At 47.7% G+C, this 27797-nt stretch overlaps 2 protein-coding genes across 3 annotated transcripts in view; one reads left to right on the plus strand and one right to left on the minus strand.

The window, feature by feature from the left end:
• LOC139049090 (regulator of G-protein signaling 7-like) overlaps window positions 1–27797 on the minus strand; it is an 88465-nt gene that overhangs the window by 33906 nt on the left and 26762 nt on the right. The window lies entirely within an intron of this gene.
• On the plus strand, window positions 169–27589 carry LOC139049091 (uncharacterized). Of its 2 annotated transcripts, XM_070524305.1 has the most exons (12): window positions 169–293; window positions 3488–3603; window positions 4499–4514; window positions 9990–10084; window positions 11289–11441; window positions 13623–13851; window positions 15809–15965; window positions 17646–17752; window positions 19745–19880; window positions 23236–23412; window positions 24577–24702; window positions 26969–27589. In XM_070524305.1, the coding sequence occupies exons 1-12, from the start codon at window positions 244–246 to the stop codon at window positions 27191–27193; spliced, it is 1587 nt and encodes a 528-aa protein (XP_070380406.1). In that variant the 5' UTR covers window positions 169–243; the 3' UTR covers window positions 27194–27589. The 2 variants fall into 2 exon arrangements, with proteins under 2 accessions (XP_070380406.1, XP_070380407.1); XM_070524306.1 differs by lacking the exons at window positions 169–293; window positions 4499–4514 and having other exon boundaries at window positions 3483–3603.

Raw genomic sequence — 27797 nt, forward strand, 5'->3', positions numbered from 1 at the left:
CCGAAAGCGCACACGGAGGGGGAGGGGGAATTCCCTGAAATTGATTTAAGAGTCCTAAGTCGCTCACCAGGGTGGGTGTGAGTGGGCAGTCAGAAGCGAATAAAATAGCTGATGTATGTTTGGATTAAAATCGCATTTATTATGCTTTTAAAATCTCTTCCAAATAATGCATTTTCCCAACGCTACCCAGTTCACCTTGCTGGGCACGCGGGTCTTTGAGATTATCATCATCAAAAGCAGGGTATGCGTCACATCCTAGCGAAATTCCAACGAAGAAGAGAAAGAAGACCAAGGTGAGCAAACAGTCGTTTCTGCTCCTTGCGCCGAACGTTTCTTGTATTTCTTACCAGTACTGTGGGTTTAACTTTACCGAAAACGAAACTATGGTCATTTTGATGGCAACCACAGGTCCATCACGGATCTCTCCCTATGTTCATTGAATCATTCGGAAGCTTACACTGCTAGGCTGTCCATCGTGCTAAGATTTCTATTGCGATAGCAATTATATGGACGTTCGAATCTTGTTCACGCCGTCGGCGTTGGCGTGTTGTCACGCTATCAACGGCGCATATGCCGCTCGCGCGTGGAGGGTTCGAGGACCTCCAGAGACGCGGAGTGCGTTTGGCTGCATAAACGATAAAGTGAAATAGACTAGAGTGCCTCGACGTCCTCCTCGCCTGCCGCTCCGTAGCGGCGGGCGATGAGGACATCGAGGCACTCTAAAAGTGGACGCACATTCGGCGCTACGCTCAATCGCCTCGGTGGCGCAGCCAGTGTGCATCGTTCTGTCTTCTGCTGTTGGCAAGAGCACTGTGCGCATGCGCACCATAAGCACACTATCGCGTTCTTGCCGATCTGCAGCGTCTATGCACAGGTCTTGGCCGAACGTGCAGTAAACATCAACCTGATGTTGGCAGCATTTTGCTGGATGACGCCGACGCTTTGCCGTCGGCCTCATCTTCTGTACCGCAGAGATGCAACGCCGTCCAACGCCACTGACGGCGTTCATCAGGCCAGCATTGCGAGACGCCTGGTAGCTGCCAGGGCGCTGTTTCTTCTGCGCGGCAGCAGTTGCTTCGCGTGCTTCGTCGCGCCAACATGTTGCACGCGAGTACGGTTAGAACTGGATCCGAGGATTCCTTGCACTTCGGCAGTGCTACCGTTACAAGGACTTAGTGTGATCGTGGTGGAAAAACATAGTCCGCGGATAGCGTACGCTGCTGCGAACACTATAGGCAAATATTACGACACTATAGACAAATATTAAGTCGACGTGGACCGTTAAAATAGCATTCCACAAAGCTCACAGCGCTTGTTTCGTGCCAAGACTGAAGTTTACGAGAAAATTGCGTCTGAAAGTTCCGCACACCTCTAGTGCAATTCAAATCTCCCGCTTCCGAGCGGCGACTCGTGACGTTGCATACGTAATCACCCCCCCCCCCTCTTTGCTTCCGTCGGTGTGTGTGGGGGAGTGATTTCACTGAGAAAGGGAAGAGAAAAGCACAGCGCCGTTACTGCTTCTCGTGCGAGGGCACCTCCACAGCGCTGTACGGGTGGGGGAAAGGGATAAAAATATGCAGAGAGAGAGAGAGAGGGGGGGAAGACGGAAAGGCAGGGAGGTTAACCAGACTGAGTCCAGTTTGCTACCCTACACGTGGGGAGCTAGGGGAATGGGGAGTGAAAGAGAGAGAGAGAGAACTTAGGTGTAGGATGTCTATAGTCGGGCACTCAAGTCTGTTGCCCTCAGGTAGAGCCCACGCACTGTGGGAATCGATGTAAGCGGAGCGTTCCGTGCTGGATTCCTTGACTGACGTTAATTAGCGGTGATGTTCACGGCTAAAGCTTAATTTCTTCCACGTTTAGGCTAACACGAGAGTGGTGAGTTGATGTTAAACGTCACCATGCGTGCACCAGTGCAGTTTGTCTGCGTAGTACACAGAACACACAGGGAGAGGTGTTTGCTTCAGGCGTTGTTGTGCACCATATTTTATAACCTCCGAGAGGGTTGAGCGTTGTCATCGCCTCGCATGGCACATCGCATCGGGGCAGAAGCATTAAACTTCAATTGGATTATGGGGCTGCACGTACCAAAACCACACTCGGATTATGAGGCACGCCTTAGTGGAGGACTCCGGATTAATTTTGACACCGTGATGTTCTTTAACGCGCCCCAACTCTAAGTGCACGGGTGATTTCTACTTTGCCCCTGTCTAAATGCGGCTGCCACGATTGGGATCAAACTCACGTCCTCCAGCAATGCCATAGCCGCAAAGCTAACGCGTCGGGCACAGAAGTGTTGATTTGACGGTCGACCACTTCCGTAGTGTCTCCTGGACCCTGTGGTGGGCTTTAACTAATGCGGCTTTGCTTCTGCACGCCCTGCGTACGTTTCCCGCTTGATATATGTGCATGGCGTTTATTCTTCAGAAATAGCAGCAACGTACTGTACCGTACCTTGAACTTAAGCTTATCCAGCTTCCCCGCAACCACTGTTGTATAGCAGTAGGGTTTCCTTGCCTTGTCACGTCACGTTCTCCCCCCCCCCCCCCCCGCTCTTTCTGTAGGAACTGCCTCTTCTCCTCCCTCCTCTCTGTAGTTCTGTGTACGTCCCCTCTGGACTGGCACGTTAGTGGAAAGGGAAGCGCTGCAGTTTCTGCAATGCTTCTGAGGGGATTCACGGATAATTACTGCTGTCAAGCGGATAATGTGGCGACGGCCAGGGAGCTCCAGAGGGCATTGTGCACATTCGGCGCGGTGGGGTGAAAACGAGTTTCTCCCGTCGCCTTTCCTCTCTTACTCGCGCCTGTCATCTATATGCACGCTCTGAACCACGCCCCGAGGTGGTGTGCGCGACAGCAGCCCACAGCAGCAGCAGCAGTGGGAAAGTCGGAGGAAGAGGCAAAGAAAGCTTCGCTTTAAAAGAATAGGGGCGAAAGAACAGTGGGTGAGTAAAACGGCGCCCGACAGACGGCATTGCAGTTTTCTGCACAAAATGCGTACGCGCGGCCATGGGGAAACCGAGCCAAGACAGAGTGTTGGATTCGCCGTTCGGCTGCTCTTGGGTCAAGTGGCACGGACTGAGTTTTTCTGAAGACGGCCGGCAGTGTTTGCGGCGGGGTGGAAGTGAAGGCAGCTCAAGAGCGCATGGATGCGACACTAGCTGTGCGGTTTTCTAAACAAGCTCCATTGCAGTAGCCGTTCACAGTATCGCAGTAGTAACAATTCGTGTAGCAACACACGGTGGGACTAAAATAAGATGGTAGCGGTGCCCTTCGCACGCGTCTAGGTAACTTTATTCGTAAACAGCTTTGTTGATGATGGTGACAATAGTGATGATGATGATGGCTATGATCAACAGGTCCGTTTTTAAATGGTCCCTGCTGGATCGCATCCATCATCATGCACAGGTTTCTCGGTGTAGAACCTAGTTGGCATGGTGATTGGTGGTTTCAGTGCGAAAACTGAACGTGTTATGTTCTCAGTGCAGCAGTGGCCCATCACCTGTTCCTAGGCAAATGAAATTAGGCCCACCAGTCATGATAGTCACGAGGCTGGGACAATCGCACTCGGAACGGTTCTTCCTGACCAGTCACCTGACGAGCCGTGAGTGATCTTGCTTTTTTATTTTGATTTTGTGTGTGTGTGTGCGCGTGTGCGTGTGTGTGTGTGTGTGTGTGTGTGTGTGCGTGCGTGCGTGTGCGTGTGCGTGTGCGTGTGCGTGCGTGCGTGTGCGTGTGTGTGTGTGTGTGTGCGTGTGGGTGTGTGTGTGTGGGTCTGCGTGTTTGTGTGTGTGTGTGTTTGTTCGAATATTCTGTGATGTTTCCCGCTAGCATTCACTTTATCAAGTCATGGTCATGCACCTTATGTTTTGCCGTGTTTGGAGACAGCTGAGCAAGTGCCGCAGTTCTCCAGAATTTATCATTTTGCTTTGTTTGACGATTTTGAGAAGACATGTACTTATTTATTCATTCATTCATTCATTCACTCATTCATTCAACGATATGGTTTATCAAAAAGTACAGTTTTAGCCCCTCTTACTGGGAGAAAAAAAGCAATGTCGTTTACGGGCCAAAACCACAACCTAATTATGAAGCACTCGGTAGTGGGTGACCACCAGGCTCATTTTCACTGCATGTTCTTCCTTGACGTGGCCCTAAAAGTAAATACAGGTGCGTTTGTACATTTCTCTCCCACCGATATGCGGCCGACCCGGTCGGGAGTCGTACCCGCGACCTCGTGCTTAGCAGCACAACGCCATAGACGTTAAGCTACCGCGGCAGGGTTCTTACTGGCGCAGCTTGGGCACTTGGGTAAGAATTTATAACCCTTATATATGAACATATCTATGTATGTATATGTATCTACATAATCAGTTAAGCAGTTGAGCCAATTTCTTTTCCACTCAGTAATACAGAGGTAGTCATAATCACTATTCTGCCATTTACCGCCAATTTTGCACGAACGTTAATCATGATGTCCACCGCGATCTTTCTTCCAGATTTCGAAAGAAAGGAGTAAGTAATATACGAGCCTGAAACTCTAGCTTGACTCTCCGCAAAGCGTTAACGATAATATTATTTGATTCCTCTTGCACAAGGAATGCTTCAGTAAACAGTTGAATGCCTTCGTGCAAAGAACCAAAGCACTTCGTAATATAGCGAAGTGCTCGGGGACTCCGAAATAACTCACTACACCGGTCATTTCGTTGTAGAGAGGCGTTCGTTCTAGAGGCATTAGACTGCACAGCGCAAGGGATTCTAGTGTAGAATAGGAATAACGCTGGCCCCCGCAGCGTACTGCAATTCTAGAGAAGAGAAAATAAGGGTACGACGTAGGTTGTTTGAGCTCAGTACACTTCTAACGTTTCTGCAGGCGGACCAGCCATTGTCAAAGTTACAAACATACGTCCTGGGGAGTTCCTTTTAACACGGTATACATTGATGGTGGTCGCGTTACACGACAAGACAAATAGTGCGAGCACGACCACGTAAAACAGCGATACCTCAGAGAGAGTTGACAAATGCTGGTCGGGCGATTGACGTGCCTAAACAAAGAAAGCTTGCAGACACTTCGCGATGGTTTAGTCAGCTGCGACGGTTGAACAAGTGGATGTTGATGCACGAAAAACACACACACAAACGAAAGCATTCGAGACCCAGGCTATAGCCTAACCGTGGCCCCGGCCGGGACACCCCACAGCAACATGTAGTTGCAAACCAAGTCAGATGCGGCCAGTCCCAGCAGCGCAGGGCCCCCGCCACACGCAGCACCCGTGTTGGGCGCTGGTACGCAAAACGTTAGAAGTTAACTACGCAAAACAAAAAAAATAAATAAAACCGGGTAAAAGACGCAGCGACGCAACGAGCTATGGAAAGAATAATGATAGGTGTAACGTTAAGGGATAAGAAAAGAGCAGATTGGGTAAGGGAACAAACGCGAGTTAATGACATCTTAGTTGAAATCAAGAAAAAGAAATGGCCATGGGCAGGACATGTAATGAGGAGGGAAGATAACCGATGGTCATTAAGGGTTACGGACTGGATCCCAAGGGAAGGGAAGCGTAGCAGGGGGCGACAGAAAGTTAGGTGGGCGGATGAAATTAAGAAGTTTGCAGGCACGGCATGGCCACAATTAGTACATGACCGGGGTTGTTGGAGAAGTATGGGAGAGGCCTTTGCCCGGATGATGATGATGATGATGAAAAGACAGGCACGTACCCAGGGGGGGGCCCAGGGGGGCCCGGGCCCCCCCCCGAAATCAAGTGGCATACCCCCCCCCCCCTCCCCACCTACGCCACCTCACACATTCCTAAAGCGCCGCCAGATTAATGTTGAGACTTGGCAGCTGTTCATCGGTCAGCCTTATGCTGCCTTTTTCACTCCTTTTAGATGGCGGTAGTTATCGGCATCTCTTGTAATGTGAAGGACAGTTTTCTCATAGATTCCGCACCCGCGCGATTAACTCGAGATGCGCTCGATTGTCACCATCTATTCAACCGTCACGCGCATAGCTGTTGCTTTTGTTAGTTCAACCTTCTTTGTTTAGGCTGATCCTGGGACCAGGAGAGGGATGCGGCTGTTACTCAGCTGGTCTGTACTCTCATAGAACGAGTTGCGGCCGGAGAAAACACCAATTGCGTTTAACTTTTCCCTTTGCTTCATTATTTCCTTGAGTTACGGCTCGCCGCGACGCTGGCAGATGCCCGGAACCATATACACGTGATATGGGTTAGATAAGGTGGGAAATAATATGACGTGAAAGAGCGTCCATCATGAAACCCTGCAATAACCCTTAAACCCATAAGCAAGATGGCTGTCGCCAGTCACCCGGTCTGTTTTCCCTGATTGTATAGCACTTTTTGTGCAAAATTGGAAACCGGAAACAAAAATAGCAAGGAGTTGAGAAATTAAGCGATCTACAAAGGGAGAGAGCCAACGCAACAACCAAACTGCAAGCAAAAGCGAATAATAAAAATGTTAACCGTTGTTTATGAAAATATTTATGGATCAACATCTTTTTATTTAAAAGGAAGTAGAGAAAACGCCGCCGGAAGTGGAGAATAATTACTTGCTTTGAATGACGCTTCTACAGTTATCGGTCGAACCGCCTCACGTAGCCACTTCTCTGCTGTGCTTATGTGGGTGTTTTTCTAACCTTTCTCGGTGAGCGCAGTACGTTTAGAATCGCAGAGTCCTGCGCTCTACGCGGTTGTATGGGACTGGCGGCCGCACAGCGTTACGCAATTCGCGGAACTGTCAAAACTGATCCACAAGGCGAAAATAACTGATATTCGAAACTATAACATGTGAAAGACTGAAGAAGCCGTAAAGAAATGAACGCAGCCTGAAATCAGTAAAAAAGAAACCTGGCATAGGACAAACCATGATGTATGCACTAAAAGATAAGAGGGATAATATCATAAGCAATCTCGAAGATACAGTAAAAGCAGCGGAAAAATTCTAAGCTGACCTGTATACAGTACCGAGAGGAGTCACGATACCTCACTTAGAAACAGTAATGAACAGGATACAGAAACTCTCCTATAACTAGCGATGAGGTCAGAAGGGCGCTGCAAGACATGGAACGATGAAGAGCGGGTGGAATCACAGTCCATTTAATCAAAGATGGAGGAGGCATAATGCTTGGAAAACTGGCGGCTCTTTATACGAAGTGTATATCGACTGCAAGGGTCCCAGAAAACTGGAAGAATGCAGACATTATACTAATCCACAAAAAAGGAGACGTTAAAGAATTGAAAAATTATAGGACCATTAGCTTGCTCCCAGTAATATATAAGATATTTACCAAAATAATCTCCAATAGAATAAGAGCAACACTGGATTTTGTCAACCAAGGGAACAGGCTGGCTTCAGGAAGAGATACCTTACAATGTATCACATCCATGTCATCAATCAGGTTATCGCGAAATCTGCAGAGTAAAATAAGCCTCTCTATGTGCTTATATAGATCACGAAAATGCATTTGATTCAGTAGAGATACCAGCAGCCATAGAGGCACTACGTAATCAAGGACTACAGAACGCTTACGTAAAAAGCTTGAAAAATATTGCTACATGCGTGTGGTATTTGTTTGTTTGAACGAGGTGCGTGGGCGCCATCACTCCAGAAAAGAGGAGGAAGAACGAACTGGGCTCGCGCTGTGAATCTAACTGGTCAGCGCTGCAACCGTTGTTGTAAATATAATCTGTAAATAGTTTCTCGTCTTACTGGCTCGTCCTTCGCGTAAGAATATATACAGAGGTTCTACAGCTACCTTAATTCTACACAAGAAAAGCAGGGAGATACCTATAGGGAAATGGGTCAGACAGGGAGACACAATTTCTCCAATGCTATTCACTGCGTGCTTAGAAGAATTCAAGCTATTAAACTGGGAAGGCTTAGGAGTAAAGATCGACGGCAAATATCTCAGCAACCTTCGGTTTGCCGATGACATTGTTCTATTCAACAACAATGCAGACGAGTTACAACAAATGATTGGAGACCTCAACAGAGAGAGTGTAAGAGTGGGGTTGAATATTAATATGCAGGAGATGACGATAATGATAAATAGCCGGGCAAAGGAACAAGAGATCAGGATCGCCAGTCGGCCACTAGAGACTGTGAAGGAGTACGTTTACCTAGGTCAATTAATCACAGGGAACCCTGATCATGAGAAGGAAATTCACAGAAGAATAAACATAGGTTGGATCGCATATGGCAGACATTGCCAGCTCCTGACTGGAAGCTTACCATTATTATTGAAAAGTAAGGTGTGCAATCAGTGCATTTTGCCAGTGCTGACATATGGGGCAGAGACTTGAGAATGAGTTAAGGACCGCGCAAAGAGCGATCGAACGAAGATTGCTAGGCATAACGTTAAGAGAGAGAAAGAGAGCGGTTTGGATCAGAGAGCGAACGGGTATAGGCGATATTCTAATTGACATCAAGAGGACAAAATGCAGCTGGGCAGGTCATGTAATGCGCCGGTTAGATAACCGTTGGACCATTAGGGTTACAGAATGGGTACCAAGAGAAGGAAAACGCAATCGAGGACGACAAAACACTAAGTGGAGCGATGAAATTAGGAAATTCGCGGGCGCTAGTTGGAATCGGTTGGCGCAGGACAGGGGTAAATGGAGATCGCAGAGAGAGGCCTTCGTCCTGCAATGGACATAAAACATGATGATGATGATGATGATGATGAAGGTGGTGGGCCCCCCCCGAAAAAAAATCCTGGGTACGTGCCTGTGAAAAGACACAATATATTAAAGGCGCAGCACAAAAAGGTACTGCGCGATCGCACGTGATATATCACGTGTACACCCTGTGATCGTGCGCCCGGGATAAAATCCCTTAAACTTCGTAAAGTACTGCCACGATTTGAAGAATGCCGCCTCCTCCTCACGCGTTCTTGTCGAGGCCGACGCCGCGTCGCTATTGGCCTAATAGTATCACGTGGGCCCTCGCGCCGTGCATCAGCGCCATTTTTGCTCGAGAAGCGTCTACGGAGTGGCGAGGAGCGCATGTTGGCGCCGTTGCTACGCGCGAGCAGTGTAGGCGGCGCCACGGTCGAGGAGGGAGTGTGAAAGAGAGGAGAAACGAGGAGGAGTGAAGACGGAGGAGGGGAGAGGGTCACTACTTTACGAAGTTTAAGGGGTTTTAGCCCGGGAAGGATTACCCTCCTCCTCTCCCGTCGCCCTCTCCCGCTGCGACGACCGCGACACTGTGCTCGGTAATAGCTTTGCTTTACGCGTAATCACGCGACGACGCAGCGAACGCTGTCCTCAATGCAACAAACACTATGTGCGCTTTAAAGTGCACCATACCTTTAACAACGCGAATAGCATTTCTAGAAGCGTTAGAATATTCGCTCGGACTTACAACCATCGCCGATGCTTCCTGCACATCTTTTTCCTCCTATGTTGAGCTGCATGTTATTCGGGAACCGATGATGAACCTTGAGTGACGTAACTCCTTCATTATTATCATATTAAGGGCTGACGCTCCTGTGTTTTGCTGCTGCTGTTTTTTTAACCGAAACAAAAAAGTATGGTTAGTGTTTATTTAGGTGTATCATTCTGTTTGACGCAATCGTCTAGAAGTCCCGACACAATCCTGCTTTCTTTTATACTTCTTCTTTCTTTGTTTTAACGCGCTGACACGTACACGATATTGACATGTGAATAATAACATTCCTTTAAATTACTTTTGTTGCAATGCGTGCAGAAAACCTCCATACAATTTCAATATATGTGCCGCCTTTATCGACCCCGTGGTCAGATGGCAATCTAGCTAACGCATTGAAAACGACTATCTTTAAGTATACTTATTCATCTATATTAACATATATTTATTTCTGTGCGGCTATATCATTTATCTATCTTTCGCTTTCTATTCAGAAATATTTTTCCTTTTTTTCCAGCTCTATCTCTCCTTAGCTATTCATATATATCTCTCTCTTTCTCTCTCTCTCTATCTCTCTCTCATCAGAATATTTGAAGGGGCGAGGATGCAGCTAATAGCTGCGGCTGTCATCGTGTTCTTCGTCACCCTCGTCGCCCTCGTTGTCGTGGTTTTGAAACTAAGTATGCGAGCTTTCCTTTTCCTTCCTCTTTTGCTGCAACAGCAGTTATGAGCTGTAAAATGGAATTGGCGCCGCTCCGATTTGTCCTTTCGCATCACGTGTGCCTCCGCACCAAATCCCACGGCATGATTGAAGAGGGTCAACCTAACCTCCCCCCCCCCCTTCCCGGGATAATCTAAGAGACTTAGTTACCCGTGGTTTCGCTTGTGCTAGAACACGCCGTGAGCGTGTTTATGACGAAATGTTTTATTCTTCGAAATATCGTTTCACTCGAAGTTCTCTCTTTTTCCGCAGTCTCGACCATAGCGCATGCGTTTCAGACCTGATTATGCGAAGCACATTACCGCCACTCTTCACTTGCAACGAAGCGTGAAATGCGCACGAGACTGCTTAGTGCAGCACGTGACCTTTAGCATGTTGTTGTTGTTTTCGGACGAAATCGCCGAGCTAAACGGCGTTGCCAAGGTAACCTCGCCATGTGACGGCGGCTGATTCGTGTTTCACGCGATGTTGACCCACAGATGAGTCAGCTGTTCACGGGGGTGTCGCGGCAGAATTACGCCACTGTCATGACGCGCGGAGTGCGGCCTTGGTTAAGCGTTTTAGGACTTAATACACTGTTAGACTGCGCATACACCATTACTGCGACTCTTAGACTTCCTTCTTTCTTTAACAAAATGGTGCTAAAATGGACGTAAATTTCCGGCCCCGATGACTTCGTTGTGACGAGGGTTTGCATGCGCATGGTTGTCACAAATTCTGCAGGAACAGACAGGCAGAGAAGGCATGATGCCTGGTCGTGCACTGGGGCTCTGTACGATAGCAATAGAAAGCTGGCAGAAACAGTGTGCTGGCTAGACAAGGCGTACTAAATGCATCATGAACTAGGTAAAGGTTTGTTGTTGTTGTTGTTGTTGTTGTTGTTGTTGTTGTTGTTGTTGTTGTTGTTGTTGTTGTTGTTGTTGTTGTTGTTGTTGTTGTTGTTGTTGTTGTTGTTGTTGTTGTTGTTGTTGTTGTTGTTGTTGTTGTTGTTGTTGTTGTTGTTGTTGTTGTTGTTGTTGTTGTTGTTGTTACTTTCTCCGCCAGCCAGTTTGCGAAACGCGCGGGAAGTTGCGAAGTTCGTCACGCACAGTTGCGAATAAATGTTCCAACTATAGGCCAACTCTTCAACCGTTTCTTGCGTTTCTCGAAAACTTCCGTCGCAGAGTTCCAAGCCTCTGACGACACCACGGCCGCGAGCGAGCTCACCTACCGTCTGCCGAACGCGACTTTCACGGCTGGACCGCCAGCGTCAGCGGAGGACACGGACGCGGATCCAGCGGCCGACAGCACCAGCACGGCCAGCACGGCTGCGCCAAGTGAGAGCAGTTAGTGGCACGTAGTTCATTAGTGAGCGAGAGCAATGGAGGGAGATTCGAAGGGTTCGATTCTGTGTCAGGAACGGCTGTACCAAACCAACAGACGATGAAGTCAGAGAAATTCATTTATTTCCATCATTGTCGATCGTACATGATGCTGGGAGCACAGTGAGAAAAAAATTCATGTAGAAACCATCGAAGAGTATTGTCTAACTTAACAGGGATAAGTGGGCTAATTGGTGGTCGTTATTGGAATGCATCATGTAACCACACAAAAACAAGGGACAAGGAAGGAACACACACAATACCGGTTTCACACGGTCAGATCTGATCGTAATCAGGCCCGCGATCTGGGTTGAGTTCTTGTGAGTGCAAGCACACCAGTTCAGAGCACTTGCGAAATTTGTCTAATAAGCAAACCAGGTTGTGATATAAAACCACTTCTTTTTATTTAGGCGCAATGTTATTTCGTTTGTCATTGTGGGTAAGGCCGTTATATCATCAGCTGGTCGTCTGCAACTCTCAGAACTGCATGATCGTCAGCCTACAGCCGCGATTAAGAGGCTCGATCAGGATGCACGGATCGCGATTGTCCGGATTCGGATCGAGCAAGATGGCGATCTAAAGTGACTGTGTAGCAGCACTCAATCCGGATCGGGCCTGATCGAGATCGTAAGATCGGGATCGGGATCGGGCCCAATCGGGATCGGGCCCGAACGACCGTCTGGCACCGGCACAGGTAACCGAATCCACGGGGTCATGCACACAGCCATTTGATCAAGCGTCTATATGTTAACCCATCCACACATTCTTTTGACGAACTTATAGGGAGGCGCAAGAGCTTCAAGCAAATAGCGGAATGATCCATGCAAATGTACTAGGGGGATTGTAGCTCGCTCATGAAGTGCCGAAATTTCACAAACTATGCCTCATTAAATCAAGGACTAATAATTGATTACGAATCACTAAACAAATGACTGCAATCCACAGTGCAGTCATCGCCGACCACTCAGAAAGGTATTATGGCATCCGCGTTACTATAGAATTCGCCTGTGCAGGCTAATGTTGCAAGATTCACTACAAAGTTAATTGCGCAACGTCGGTCAAGGCTCTCTTGCATAGCTTGTTCTACACGAGAATGTATTTGTACTGGACATGTTTCGTGTAAAACTGTTATTTCATCCTTTTTTCAGGTACAAATATGTGTCTAAGCCAGCTTGAGACATATTCTTTCCGTTTACACGAGTGGTTTCTTTATGTGTGTGTGTGTGACGAAAGGAAACCGAGGACATAGTTTTGATTAGTCATATCGTAAGAAGCCAACAAAGACACCAAGGCCAGCATAGGGGAAATTGCATGTACCTAATAATTGAATTAAAGAAACGATGAATTAATAAAAATTGAAGTGGATGTAGAAAGCAATTGGCCCCAGGTGGAGCACGAATCAACGTCATCGCATTACGCGTGCGATGCTTTTACCAATTGAGCTGCGGCTACTCTGGGGTATTTATGTTTATCTACTAGAACTAAACCCGTAAGTGTTAGCCAGCGCCACACCTTACGGCGGATGTGGAACATCCATATATACATGGCAGTACCTTATATGAGTATGCTGTCCTATGTGTGAGCTGTTTGTTAGCAGAACAGCAACGGCAGCAGCAGCCATGGTCGGCCAAGTCCAAGAGGGTCCGCGTAGAAAGCCTCGATTTCATAAATGACAGGATTGCCTAAGATCTCTCCTAAGAGGTGACAGGCAAAAGCCTACTCTTCTTCCTCTTATCATATTAGCCTCTTTCTCTTTGCCTCTTCTCTTTCTCTTTCTCTTAGTCATTACTGCTGACTAGTAAGCATTTCTAGTCATTTCTAATCAATTGTGGTCGTTACAAACCGACTTTAGACATATTCGTCATTTCGGAGTCATTAGTAGTCATAATTAGGCATAATTAGTCATTACTAGTCGTTATTACCCTCTACCAATCTCTATTATAAGGTTATCATTCACTAAGTCGCACTATCACTCATTTTTCATTCTTTAATCTGTCTTCATATGGCGCGATGACGCTTCGGCGGTCACTCCGGCGATCAGGTCTGCCGACACAAACTTCACCACGAGCCTATATAGAAAGGCTTTGGCCTTAAAGGAAAGCGTGATTTGGTTTGACGCGCACCCCTCATTCCCAGGACCGATCCTGGATCGCCAGACTCTGCTGTGCACGTACGGAACGCGAACGAACCGGAGCACGCTGTTTCCCGACGACGGGCTGTGCGACCTGATCTTCTTCGACTCGATCTACAAGGAGAACCAGAACCTCCGGTGGGCCACGGCGACTTTCGGCGGCAACTTGCGCAGAATGCTGGACGTGACCTCGAACTATCGGTCGACCGAGTTTGGCGTTGCCTTTGCGTACGAGTGAGTCTGTTTACCCTCACTCTTTCCGGCGGCAAATGGAAACATCAATTTTATCGAACGGTGCTTCGTTCTGTTAAAGCACGAGACGCCAACCTCTGGGCCGAGCCTTGCAACACCGCTCTGATAACCTGCTTAGTGCCAGGCACTTTCTTTGTGCGTGCGTGTGTGTGTGCGTTTCGCTCAATTTTCGAAAATAATATTCCGGTGGGCGAATCTAGGCGTTCTAGGTGGAATCTATGTGGTAATCTAGGCGCTCTGCGCGTGCGTAGTATTCAAGCATGATAATGCGGAAAGGTTTCCAAAAATTTTAGGCTTTAATCAGAACGCGCACCTCAGATTTTGAATAATAAGTCGGAAAAAGCGGCATGGCCTGCAACGAATTCACAATCGTTCGTGAATTCGCGATCGAGGCTTCTTTTCCTGAAGCAATGTCAGAGCTCTGCTGCCCCACTTGCTCTCGACTATATATACTGGTACGAAGCACCAGGACCAGTATAAGTAATTTCCAAGCTGTCACTGGGGCGTTGTTATAGTATAGTCCCTACTTAACTCGTACTGATCGATCAGATGACACGATGTGATTCAATAACGTGCACGAGCTGCTGGCATCGCATTCTTTTTTCTTTCCTTCTTCTTCAATGATAGATGCTGTAAGAGCTCTTGAGCTTCATTCGCGGCGGCGGCGCAGGTCATTCTCGTAGCAGCTACCCGGTAATGATCATCGTTCATATCGTTAAACCAAAGAACAAGTAAAAGCATTGGCGAAGAGACAGCTCCTCAGCCGGCACCTAGCACAACAGATTCTCCTCCGAAAACTCGCCGTGGTGGCTCAGTAGCTTTGGCCGTGCGCTGCTAAGCCCAAGGGCACGGGATCGAATCCCGGCCGCGGCGGTTGCCTTTCGATGCGGGCGAAATGCAAAAACGAACGTGTACCATGCATTGATGTTAAAGATCCCCAGATGGTCAAAATTAATCCGGAGTGCGCCCCCCCCCCTCCCACTACGGCGTGCCTCATGATCATACGGTGGTTTTGGCACGTAAAACCCAAGCATTTTATCATTTTCTTACTTCCAAAAATATTTGCTCCCACAAGCAGCGTCTCCAGGACGTGTTTTACATTAATTGAGGTCATAGCGCTGGATTCACAAGCACAAGAAAGACGACACCACGTTCGCTAACTATCAACTGATTTTATTTCAGAAGAGCATGGTAAGAATTGCTCCGTCATGCTTAGGAATACGGATAAGCTTACGCGGACAAATTGTCGAAGGAAGCTCGATTGCAAAAGAAGGTGCTAACTGCGTCAACGCCCCGTCGATTACTCCGAGTAGAAAATACAGTGCACATCTAAGAAATGTAGGTGTGCGCGCGCGACGATTTCTGCTCGTTTATTGTCGGTGTAAGCACACCATGCTCTTCTGAAATAAAATTAGTTGATATAGTTAGCGCACGTCCTGTCGACTTTCTTGTCCGAGTTAATCCGGCGCTATGAACCTCAGTTATTGGGACGAACCAACTAGTCCATAGATCTGCACTCCTCTGTTTTACGACGTTGTCTGAAATGCGTGAAAATAACACATTTCCTTGCGCGAACTAGAATTGCTCCGTTTCGGTCGTAAGTTGTGGTCGTTGTCGCCGTTGTCGTTGTCGTCGTGGTTGTGGTTATCGTCGTTGTCGTCGTGGTTGTGGTTATCGTCGTTGTCGTCGTCATGGTTGTGGTTATTGTCGTTGTTGTTGTTGTCGTTGTTGTCTTTGTTGTCGTTACCGTCGTTACCGTCGTCGTCGTCGTCGTCGTCGTCGTTGTTGTTGTTGTTGTTGTTGTTGTTGTTGTTGTTGTTGTTGTTGTTGTTGTTGTTGTTGTTGTTGTTGTTGTTGTTGTTGTTGTTGTTGTTGTTGTTGTTGTTGTTTTCGGGCACCGCCTATACCCCGCGTGTGCTTGTCCCGTTGCTCTCGTCAGGAACCGCGCCAGCCTGCGTACCGAGTTGAACAAGACGAGCACGACGAACCCGCTGGAAGTGTTCTGGAGCCGAAACGTCCCCAACTTCGGCATCGTCGACGTGCCGGCCGTGGGCGCCGGCTACAAAGAAATCGCCGAGGTGTACAGGGCGCTCAGGGTGAGGAGACGTTAGCATGCGGAGTCACGTGATGAGCACGTTAAAGCCGTACGAGTGACGCCGCAGACCCTGAACGCGCCCCTTTGCATTAAACTGGTGGTTCGTGAGCTGTTGCCCCGCAAGCCGGCGCGAAAATATGGCGTGCTTCATTGGGGTATGCACCTCCCTGCCTCCCCCGCCCCCTTTTCTTCTGACGTCACGTGCATACCTAGTCGCAAGCTGCTCCATTTCAATAGAGCAATGTTATTGCACCATAAACTCACGTTTCTATCCTACTTGACCGGTAACCTAGTTATTGGGGTATCAGACGAGTAGTACACCCCTAGCAAAATGACAAGAGCGAAGCTTACCACCTTATATTGCGATCCTCGTTGATTCAACCGAGTCCGTTCCTCGGAGCAGCACACGGTATTGCGCCCCGGAGAAAGGGCATACTCGCTGACACCGCTCTCTATCGTATAACGTAACTCGGATAGATTCTATGCTTCGAACGAAGTTCGAAAGTGAGGCTTTATGGTATAGCGTTATGGGTTGACAGATTGATGTGTGCAGGCATGCTTCCCGCGTCTAGCCAAAGGCTGCCGCCGCCATTAGAAAGAGCGTCGTCGTGGATCAGACTCACTGGTACAATGTTGTGGGTTCGATTTCCAACCGCGGCAGCAGCGTCCCGATGGCGGAATAAAAGAACGTTGATGTTTTCTAAATTTCGGGTGCTATTTAACGCTGCAGGTGGCCAAAAAATTAATCCGGTGTTCCCCGCGACGGCGTCGCTTGCTATGGACCGTTACTGCATTATTGCCAACCATTCACCCCAATTGAAATCGATGGCGATAAGTGCGTCATTGCTCTTAAGGTGCTCATTTCCACTCCAAGACTCATTAGAGCTGTTATAGAAGGCTGACCTAATCAAGCTTCTCAAAGTGTTTTTCTGTTTATTGACATTGTAAAGCAATACCGCCTTATAACCTGAATGCGCAGTTCGACAGGGAACCGCTGTCTGTGCCACAGCCGGCGCTAGCACTGGTCTTTCCGCTGACCATTGGCAAACGACAAACCACCCTCGCCGCCAGCCCTCCCAATCGCCCAGCGCAGTATCGCACAACAAAAACGACGCCGGGAGATGGCGCCACCCTCACGTGTCGGCAAATATATAACGAATTTATACAATGCACGACTGTATATTACCTTATTATACACATGGGTCGGATGTATACTTCCTGATATATGTATATAAAACCTGATTATCTCAAGCAGGCTAGGTAAATATTTGTCGCCACCCCGTCTTGAAGGGAAAGCCAATAGAAATGACCATCAAGATCATCATCACCATGAGCTGTGCAGAGGAGCAAAACACCAGAGTGCTGTTGCACGACTGACTAGTTTCTTCCAGTACAGCAATCGAAGACGTCATCAAAACAGCACCACAACAATGCCGTCAAGTATCTTCCAGTGCTGTGAGAGAATTCGTCAGCATAGACCCATACGCAACAGGCCATGCTATGTAAAAACTTCATCACCTACCTGTAGTAACTGCAACTTCGGCAAAACAGTTGCTCGGTGTATACGACGTGCCGCTGCAAGAACTCACATATGTCTCCCTATAACGTATCATTTCAAACTTTTTGTTACCCTGCGCCCTTACTTGAGGGTGAGCTTGTATTGTTTTTATTTTCCTTCAAGGAGCTGAGCAAGGCAGCCAACAAGAATCCCAACTTGCTCAAGCCTCCCTACATCGTTCTCGGCGCCGTACCAATTAATCACGGAGACTTTTACGGAACCCAAATGAGGCAAGTTTCACGCATGCTCCATCAAAGAGAACATTCGAGCTGTAAACGCTGTCTGTGTGGGCTTTACTGAACGTTATTTTACATCCTGCAGTCTGCAGTGTTACCTGTTGCCTTCGAATTATATACAAGGTGTTTGCCTGCACTCGTGCATGTAAGAGAGATCTAACCTATGTACGCACGTATTGAAATTTACGAAATACCAGAGATTTTAGACGTGGACAGCAGCGCTTGTGGCGCCATCTGTCGATACTGAATGCTGTCCTAATGTGGAGAACCATTACAACTGTTATTGCAACGACGACAGATGTGGCTACATTACTGCCGGCATAAACGCATCGGTAGAAATCAAGCAATTAACGGTGCAGTGAGCATTTCGACGCTACGCAAAGGCGTTTCTAAAGGTTTCAGGCTGAAGAACGTATCAAGCAAATGTCGCCATGAGCGCTGCCGCTGCCGCCTATACTTCCGGTTTCGCGGCATTCTGCAAACGGCAATACTTAGTATTAATCGTCACTTACAGTGCATACACAGACGAGAGACAAAAAGGACGACGAAGACAAGCGCTTGTCTTCGTCGTATACCGTATACCATGGCATACCAACTAGCCCGTACCCAAACCTTGCTTCAGCAGTGCTTAAGTGGACAGGCTAAAGCACCTTATAATTTGGCAGACGATGTTCCTTTCAGCATAGTATAACGAGCTCCAACACTAAAAAGATTCTGCTGATCCTACGCAGGTCATTACAGGAGTACTGACATACTGTTGTCCCGTCATACTACGACAACTACTGCAATTAATCTAAAGGAAGCCCAGTTTCAAGCGGACACCTTCGCTGATAAGCGTGCCGTCGCCGACATTCGCCCCCACATACTAGAACGTTCCTACACCCTTCCGCCTCACTAAAAAAAATTTTAAAATGGTGGCAGCGCCGTCTGGCGACAGAAGTGGTTACTGTTCTTCACCGCCACTTCACGGCAATTCTTAAGAAGCGTAGCGTCTTCTTCAGTCGAGGGATGGCGCTGTGCTCAAATCTGCGCAGTGGATGAGGAGCTTCGAGTCAATTACGGTTCGAATATTCCGGGGTCATCTCACTTCATCGTCCTCATCTTACGCATGCAGCGGGGAAAACCACAAGCCGACCAGCAAACAATACCGCACGACACAACAAAATCATGCGTGGCTTTGCTATATCGCAAACACCAGGAACCAGCGGAGCTGGCGGAAGGCCAGTAAAGTAGTGCCAAACCGCACACTTAGTCTAACTTTTGCTGAGCTTCCCCCAGCTACGCTGATCTCTGGTGTTTGCGATAGCAGAGCCACGCATGTTTTTTTCACTGCGAGAAAGAGGACCGCCAAAGCGAGCGAGCGAGTTTTTATGGGAGAGCAATGACGTCGCACCATCTGCGTCCCCACCACGCCGCTCCTTCTTCTCCGCTAGGCTCCACCCACCCTCGAAGCGTCGCTGTGCTGCGCAATGCTGTTTTTGTACTCTGCTTTCACTCTCTGTCAGCTCTCTCTCCCCCAGCTCGGCGAAGCTGCGGACGTCAAGAGAAACCCGTCGAGGTTCTAACAGCTCCACTGTAAAATACGCTGTCAATTCATGTGACGTTAGTCCCCTCCCAGATAGCATCGTATGAGTGTTCGAGAAGTAAAAGAGAAAAAAATGTCTGATTTATCATTTTTTGCGTGAAATACACATATAAACCCTAGAAAAAAAGGAGCATATTTGATTGCTGAACTAAGCTACATTATCGAAGAATTTCTGATCGTTGAGTGTCATATAGGAATAGTGAACGTATGGTCTCAAGTATATTTTTACAAGTATGCGGTTTAGATGTTTGTGTGGGCTGGCGCAAGCTCTATTTGTGACTGAATCACCGTTTTCGAGCACCTTTAACCTGCTCTCACATTCGCCTAATTTGAATTCGACATCACGGAAAATAGCGCTTCATCCCCTTCATGGTCTCAAACCTGTCTACACGTTCTCGCAGGGATGTGTTCGTCCCCACGCTGTTCATCTCCCAGGGTCACTACGCCTTCGGGGACTCCGAGATGCCCGACTGCAAAGTCGTACCACCCACGGTTCTGCAGAAGACCACCCTGACACCCGGTTACACTTATGACCTGGTGAGCACCTACCGGGAGGGAGAAATTAAATTAAGTTGTGGAGTTTTAGGTGCCAAAACCACGATCTGTTTATTAGGCACGCCGTAGTGGGGGACTCCGGAAATTTGGACCACCTGGGGTTCTTTAACGTGCACCTAAATCTAAGTACCACGGGTGTTTTCGCATTTCGCCCCCGCCTAAATGCGGCCGCCGTTTCCGGGATTCGATCCCGCGACCTCGTGCTTAGCAGCCCAGCACCATAGCCACTGAGCAGCCGCGGCGGGTGAGGGAGAAATGGCGATGGTATGCACACAGGGGACACGTGACCACATTTTGCTGGGACGAGCAAATTTCACAGCGTCAGATGTTAAGAGCAAGCTTTCAGCGCTGGCCCAACTCCAATGGCGCCTATTCAAACGCATGTAAAACGCAAAAACTCTTTTCTGAGATAACCCTCGGACCGGTTTCAATTAAACTTGTTTCATATGAGAGAAGTGGTTAAATTCTAGTAATTGTTGGAGCAAAATTTTGATTTAGAGCAATTTTTATTTTTTGCAAAAGTTGCCATACATTGTTAGGTCGAAAAAAATATAGAAGCAGGAAGCTTACACATTCTTAACTCTGCACCAAGAACAGATATCTCAGTTACTTAAACTGCATCCATTTGAACAGCCAAAGCGGACAAATTTGATATAGCAATTTGTACCTTAGGTGAATTTGTTACAGCCTTTACGAGGGTTTCGCAAGAGTCCTACATTAGTGCTTTACCTAAGAGTCATGTATAACAGAACAATTAGGTGCGCATTACATGTAAAATCAGATGCAATTTGCATAACTGTGATTTAGTTTTTTTTTTTCATTCCTCAGTTACAGAGTTGGGAACTTTATAACTTTGTTTTCTGAAACTTTGCAATTTTCGACAATTTTTTTGCTGATAAATGGACGGCCTAGATCAAAAACCAGCTTCCAACAGTCACTGCACATCAATATTTCACTTTGATAGCAACAAGCTTCATCAAATCCGGTGCAGCGGTTTCCGAGGAAAATCGATGTCTCCTTTCGTATGCATCTAGATAGCAGCCCCCGAGCTAAAGCTTCCACTGAACAGCGCTGCCGGCTTCCAGTTCGCCGATTTCGCGCTACGGGTCACGTGTGTCACGTGCCGCACGTGCACATGACCAACGTCAACCTTTAGAGATATCGTACGCGCTCCTGCAAGAGGAGCCTGTGGGCGAATTGTTCATACTATCGCCACGCGGAGCCTTTGCATTGAACTCGACAAAACCGGGTGTAGTCGACTTGTCGGGTCGAGCTTTGCCTGTCGCGTTCATGTGAACTCTAGCTGGTCGGGCGAAGCGTACTGTCGATTCGGGCTGACCCAGCTCCATTGCACGGGGTAGGCTACTAAGCTCGACTTGCATACAGCGCGCATGCGAACTCTGTCGAGTCGTGTAGAGTCGGCTCGAGTCGACTCGAGTCGACTCGCGTCGTTTCCCAGCCGACAGAAATGAGCGGGACGCGTCGTGTTCTCTCTACGGTCTCGCGAGCAAATGCTGCAGAAGCAACGTCGATTACAGACGCTCCCGCGTCGAGCTGTCTGAGCCGGACTTTCGACTCGACTCGATCTCGTCGAGTTCCCTGCAAATGTAGACTGCGCCAAATGAGAAATTCATTTGCGTTTGCGCAGCAGGCGGAAGGTGTACACAGATGAAAAGCGAAAGGGAAGATATTGTATGATGGGGTCTGAGACCCCCTTTACAAGGCAAGACGGCAATCGTTTAATACATCGAAATCCGACGTAGTTCTTCGGGAAAACAAAAAGCACATGGAAATTACAAATCAACATATGTTCATAATAGGAGGTACCTATAATACCTATACAAGTGGTAATAATGGAATGTAAAAAAAATAATTCATATGTACAGACAAATAAATGCACTTTATTCTCTTTTACAGTTATACATTTCTTCCTCTCGAAAAAATAGAGACTAGCATAGAATTAGATTGTTTTTTTATATCTTGCTTATTAGGGTAGTTCAGTAACTCCGGAAGCAAGTGCATCAGCGTTTGAGGTCCAAAAGTGGTGCACGAGTATGTCAGCGTCCAGATGTCTGATGACCATGAGGCGTACTCAATAACCTTTGGCTGTCAAATCTGCAAGTGCACTTGGCGTAGTTTCAGAATTCTGAATGCCCTGTTTATAACGTATCTCTAGGTTAAAGGAGTGCGTGTCATACGCGCTTACAATGCTTGAGGAGCGTGTTCCGTTCAACCTCGGCTATATGCCAAACTGCTTCTCCTTTTCTTCTTTGAACACCTACATTCGTTGTACATTTGTTAACGTAGTCGCTAATGTAGTTGCAGTTGTAATGAAAAAACATTAACTTACATGAGACGTAAATTAAGTCCTATAATAAGGCATGTCGTGGTGAAATATTGCAGGACAGAAAAATACGCTTTGTGCACCCACTGTTGATGGTCGTAACCCATAGCTCGCAAAATTTTAAAGTCATTTAGTGGTCATCAATCTTGCAATAAATTTTGTTAAATCAGGCGTGCGCCTGGGCCCGAAGCCGGGCCGAATGCCTTCTCAGAGTTGCTGATAGCCTTCGTGCAGATTTGAGGGGCTCGGGTGGTGGCTAAAGATTGCATTGGAGGTCAAAGATTGGTCAAAGAGGCTAAAGATTGGTCATTGCAGGTCATTGCAGATTGAAGGTCATTGCGGCTCTTAAAGTATTTGCATTCCTGCATGCTCTGTTCTTGATGTGCGCGCCTTATTAACAGTTTGCAGAGACCTGGTAACGTGTCTTAAGGTAAAGGACGCGCCAGGTACGCAAGGAAAGCATCGTTTGTAGTAGTCGTGCCTCTGTCGAAATGCGTGCCCTTCCTTGCACCAGTGTTCAAATTATGTTCGACTACAAAGACGGCGCTGAATAAAACAACACACGAAGAAGGGGGACACGAGACAGCACGTAGGCGCACTAACAACTGAGTGTTTTATTTCTTGACATAGTAATATATAGCTGCTGTCAAGGATCAAAACAACAAGAATAAACAGGGCAGTCATCTGCATCGCGCAAGAAAGCCAAGATGCAGAATAACTTTTAAGTGTCACTCTCAAGATGCGCCAGTTCCTTTGTCGAAAGCGAAACTGAGGCTTCACTGATACAATCAGCACCACGCTTTTTTAATCTCAAGCGCTTCCAATATCTCCCTTGTCAGTTGATGGTCAGCTCTGTACAGAACACTGGTTCTATCGAAATCTGGGATGCACTTGTGAGCCTTACAATGCGCGCACTTATATGACCACAATCATGCTTAACCAACTAGCCCACCAACACATGCTCAGTATGTTCGACGGCGTGTTGTGATCCAGGGCGGGGCGACGACTGCCCTGCGGCAGGTCCAGATCGCCGGCGGCTCTGCCCGCTGGCTTGTCTCGGTCGGCATGAAGGGGCGCTGGTCCACTGCCTATGACGTCACAACTCCGCTGAGCATCGGGTCCCGCTGCAAGCACGACGTCGGTGCTGTACCCTTCGGAAATTACGCTCAGGTACCTGGCCCCCACTCAGTTTCACTTTAAGTTTGATTTGTGATACGATTCTTTAAATGCAAATGACGCATTGGCAAGGGTCCCGAAGTCAAAGAATCTCCCCGGGACCCTTAGATATTACGTACAATAATATGCGAATTCTACATAACACCTGAGCGAAGAAGGGGATGAATACAAATGAACACGCGCAAAATTATCTGTGGCAACGCGAACACAATAACTTATACAAAACAAAACGCTGTGAAGAGCACAGATCAAGATTGCAGACACGGATGTAGTGAAACGCGACATCGCGAAACATGCGACATTAATTTATGGAAATGATGCTTGAGTATCTTGAGTACCTACATGAGTATGCTTGAGTGCCTAATGATGTTTGAGTACCTACATTTAAATGAATACAGGGGTTAGGAAGGACCTCATCATCAGTCACAGCGATAGCTGATGCGGGCTGCTTAATCTTCACTGGCTCGAAATGGTTCAACCGTAACCAAGCGCCACGTGCGAGAAATACGTATGCTTCGAGAGAACTTCAGTTTCACCTAGTTGGTGTTTACTGCACGTCATATCGACCGCTGATAGAATATGAAGTGAGGGAAAGAAAAAAAAAGCACACATACCGACGACACGAAGGACACCGCCCGCGCCGTCGTTTTGTGTTTCCCTTTCTCCGCCTTGCTTCTTTCATTAGCGGCCGGCATGACATGACGTATACGAGACGTAAAGGTTGGCGTATGGCCGGGTTGGTCGGTGCTTCGAGGTTCAGTTTCAGTTTGCAGGTGAGGGTCTCAAAGTCAATGACTCCAACGGAACCTTCGATATTACTCATGCATGTGAATAACATCATGATAATGTCAAACGCCGGTTCACTGCTAGACCCGTGAGGATGCGTAAGGTGCCCCTTGCTGTCACTTTGGTTCAACAGGAAATTTACGTCGTTGTTGTTGTTGTTTTTGTTGTCATCGTCGTCATCGTCGTTGTTGTTGTTGTTGTTGTCGTCGTCGTCGTCGTCGTCGTCGTCGTTGTTGTTGTTGTTGTTGTTGTTGTTGTTGTTGTTGTTGTTTCCTTAGGCCATAACTTTCTCTCGATAACTTTCGACTCTACGTTGTTGTTTCTTTAGGCCATAGCTTTCTCTCGATAACTTTCCACTCTACGTGGGCGCAGGTCTGCCGGGACCCCTCCCTCCGAACACGCCTGCGATACGACGACCGCTACCACGCCATGGAGACGAGCGACGCAACGAAGCAGCGCATGTTCGTGTACGACAACGAAAGGGGCCTCTGCGAGAAGGCACGTCACCGCTCGAGCCAAAAAGACCGTGGCTCACGTGCTCTGTCGGGCACGCTATTTTGCCAGCCGCGGAGAAAGCCTGCAGGGACCCACGATATCTAGTTGCCTAAGCCTAAGCCTATCTAAACTAACTTAACTAAACTACGTTTACCCCTTTATATTCTCTATACTACACCTGCGCAGCGTCTGTAGACGCTCCGAAACATTCCTCTCGAGTATTTCATTTCCTTTGGTCGGTAGGTTTCCTGTACCTGACCCAGTACATTAGAACGTCTGTGGACTATCATTCTGTGGACTACTGTGGACTAACCACAGCAGTCATGGAGGCATTACGGAATCAGGGTGTAGACGAGCCATATGTAAAAATACTGAAAAATATCTATAGCGGCTCCACAGCCACCGTAGTCCTCCATAAAGAAAGCAACAAAATCCCAATAAAGAAAGGCGTCAGGCAGGGAGATACGATCTCTCCAATGCTATTCACAGCGTGTTTACAGGAGGTATTCAGAGACCTGGATTGGGAAGAAATGGGGATAAAAGTTAATGGAGAATACCTTAGTAACTTGCGATTCGCTGATGATATTGCCTTGCTTAGTAACTCACGGGACCAACTGCAATGCATGCTCACTGACCTCGAGAGGCAAAGCAGAAGAGTGGGTCTAAAAATTAATCTAAAACTAAAGTAATGTTTAACAGTCTCGGAAGAGAACAGCAATTTACAATAGGCAGCGAGGCACTGGAAGTCGTAAGGGAATACATCTACTTAGGGCAGGTAGTGACTGCGGAACCGGATCATGAGACGGAAATAATCAGAAGAATAAGAATGGGCTGCGGTGCATTTGGCAGGCATTCTCAGATCATGAACAGCAGGTTGCCATTATCCCTCAAGAGAAAAGTATAATAGATGTGTCTTACCAGTACTCACTTACGGGGCAGACACCTGGAGGCTTACGAAAAGGGTTCTACTCAATCTGAAGACGACGCAACGAGCTATGGAAAGAAGAATGATAGGTGTAACTTTAAGGGATAAGAAAAGAGCAGATTGGGTGAGGGAACAAACGCGAGTAAATGACATCTTAGTTGAAATCAAGAAAAAGAAATGGGCATGGGCAGGACATGTAATGAGGAGGGAAGATAACCGGTGGTCATTAAGGGTTACGGACTGGATTCCAAGGGAAGGGAAGCGTAGCAGGGGGAGGCAGAAAGTTAGGTGGGCGGATGAGATTAAGAAGTTTGCAGGGATGGCATGGCCACAATTAGTACATGACCGGGGTTGGAGAAATATGGGAGAGGCCTTTGCCCTGCAGTGGGCGTAACCACGCTGATGATGATGATTATGATTATGATGATGATGATGATGATGATGATGATGATGATGATGATGATGATGATGATGATGATGATGATGATGATGATGATGAACTATCATTCACTTTCGGCCGTATTTTCTTTATCGAACGTAGTGTGTGGAGTAGTTGTACAATATATCGGCAGCGATCGGTTGTTATTCTGAGCGCAAGGCATATCGTGTTACATTGGCTGCTGCTTCCGGAATTCCTACAGGCGGTTTTCTTTCTGGTGGAGCGGCTGCGAAAGAGGCCAATTTTGCCCTCCGTAGCTACGGGGGCCAAATTGGTCTAAATACGCCTCCAAATAACGCACCAAATGGCTGCTTAAATCTATTCTACACGGGTCGGTTTGTGACTTCAACATTATGCACACCCGCTGTGGTGCGGCTTATAGTGTCTAAGGCGTTGCGCTATACCAAGCCCGAGGTCGCGGGATCGAATCCAGGCCGCGGCGGTCGCATTCCGACGGGGGTGAAATTCAATATACTCCCGTGTACCGCGTTGAGGGTGCACGTTCAAGGAGCCCCAGGTAGTCAAAATTAATCCGAAGTCCCTCACTTCGGCGTGACTCATAATTGAAATCGCACTTTTGGCACGTAAAAATCCCGGACTTCACTTTCTTTTAACATTACGCACTCCCCCTTTCCCAAATTATCTAACCATGCAGCGCGAAAATTCATATATGTGTAGTGTCTGCGTGTGTGTGTGTGTCAAATAAAAATCAGTTGGAAGACAGCGCTCTGTCCAGGTTCTTTCTTTTTTCTGTTTCGCACTCGCGTGTGAACGTACATTTTTGCACTACAGTTGCTAATACGGGTTCTCAATTCCCCAACGCGCCTATAGTTCAGCACTTTCGACGTGTTTCCCCAAGAACGGGTTACGATCATTCGTTCTCGCGTTTCGTTTTGCGCCCGCAGCTCTGCAGGGTGAAGTCGCGGAACCCCCAGCTCCGGTTCGGCGTCGCCGTCTACGACCTCGAGTACGAGGACTACGCCGACGGCTGCTCCGACCTGAACGCGTTCGGTGCCTTCAGCCGAATCAAGATGGTCCGCCGGGTGGTCGACTACTACGGGTCCCTCCCCGCCGACGCGTCCGACTGCGAACAGGTCGTGCCGTGCGTCGACGCCTTTGACGGACTTTAAGAACGGAGCGTCGATAGTCACGTGACCTTCTCAAGACGCATCGCGAATAGAGTTCGCTATCTCCTGTTTTTTTTCTCGGTGTTGTTCCGTTAATGTGGAAAGCTGGGCTAGTTGGCGATCAATCACCGTACCTTGGTGGTGAAGCAGCGCACACTGACACGGACACGGCGAAGGACACAAGAATGCAGCGAGTGCCCTGTATTCCAGTGTGTATTCGCCGTGTGTCTTCCCCTTGTGTCCGTGTCAGTGCGCTGCTTCGCCAGCAAGGTAGGTCGTTCCATTCTTCAACAGCGCCAACCTGTCTTGTATTTTGCCTTCTTGACGTCCTCCTGTCTCTTCTCGCCGTTTGCGATAATTTGTTAAAGCCAACTGGAGTGGTAAATGCGTTGCTGTTGATTCATGTGTGTTTGTTTGTGTGTGTGTTTTACTACGCGCATTTTATGTGTTGGGTTTATACACACTTCTTTTATTAAAGAAATAAAACGAAGGACACCGACCAACATAGAAGTGCTAAAAAATGAAAAAATCTAAAAGACGTTTCGGCTTCGCTACGGAAGCCTTGTTCTGGAAGCAACATAAGTACTTCTTTTATACGCGTAATTAT

This window comes from Dermacentor albipictus, chromosome 8 (assembly GCF_038994185.2).
Source record: "Dermacentor albipictus isolate Rhodes 1998 colony chromosome 8, USDA_Dalb.pri_finalv2, whole genome shotgun sequence".
NCBI classification, from domain to species: Eukaryota; Metazoa; Arthropoda; class Arachnida; order Ixodida; family Ixodidae; genus Dermacentor; species Dermacentor albipictus.

Bases quoted from the DNA above. Each gene is read 5' to 3' on its own strand.
- LOC139049091 (XM_070524305.1), top strand. From the start codon at position 244: ATGCGTCACATCCTAGCGAAATTCCAACGAAGAAGAGAAAGAAGACCA. The intron at 15,966-17,645 runs GTGAGGAGACGT...TTTTCCTTCAAG, and splicing joins AGGTGTACAGGGCGCTCAGG to GAGCTGAGCAAGGCAGCCAA. The intron at 19,881-23,235 runs GTGAGCACCTAC...GTTGTGATCCAG, and splicing joins CCGGTTACACTTATGACCTG to GGCGGGGCGACGACTGCCCT.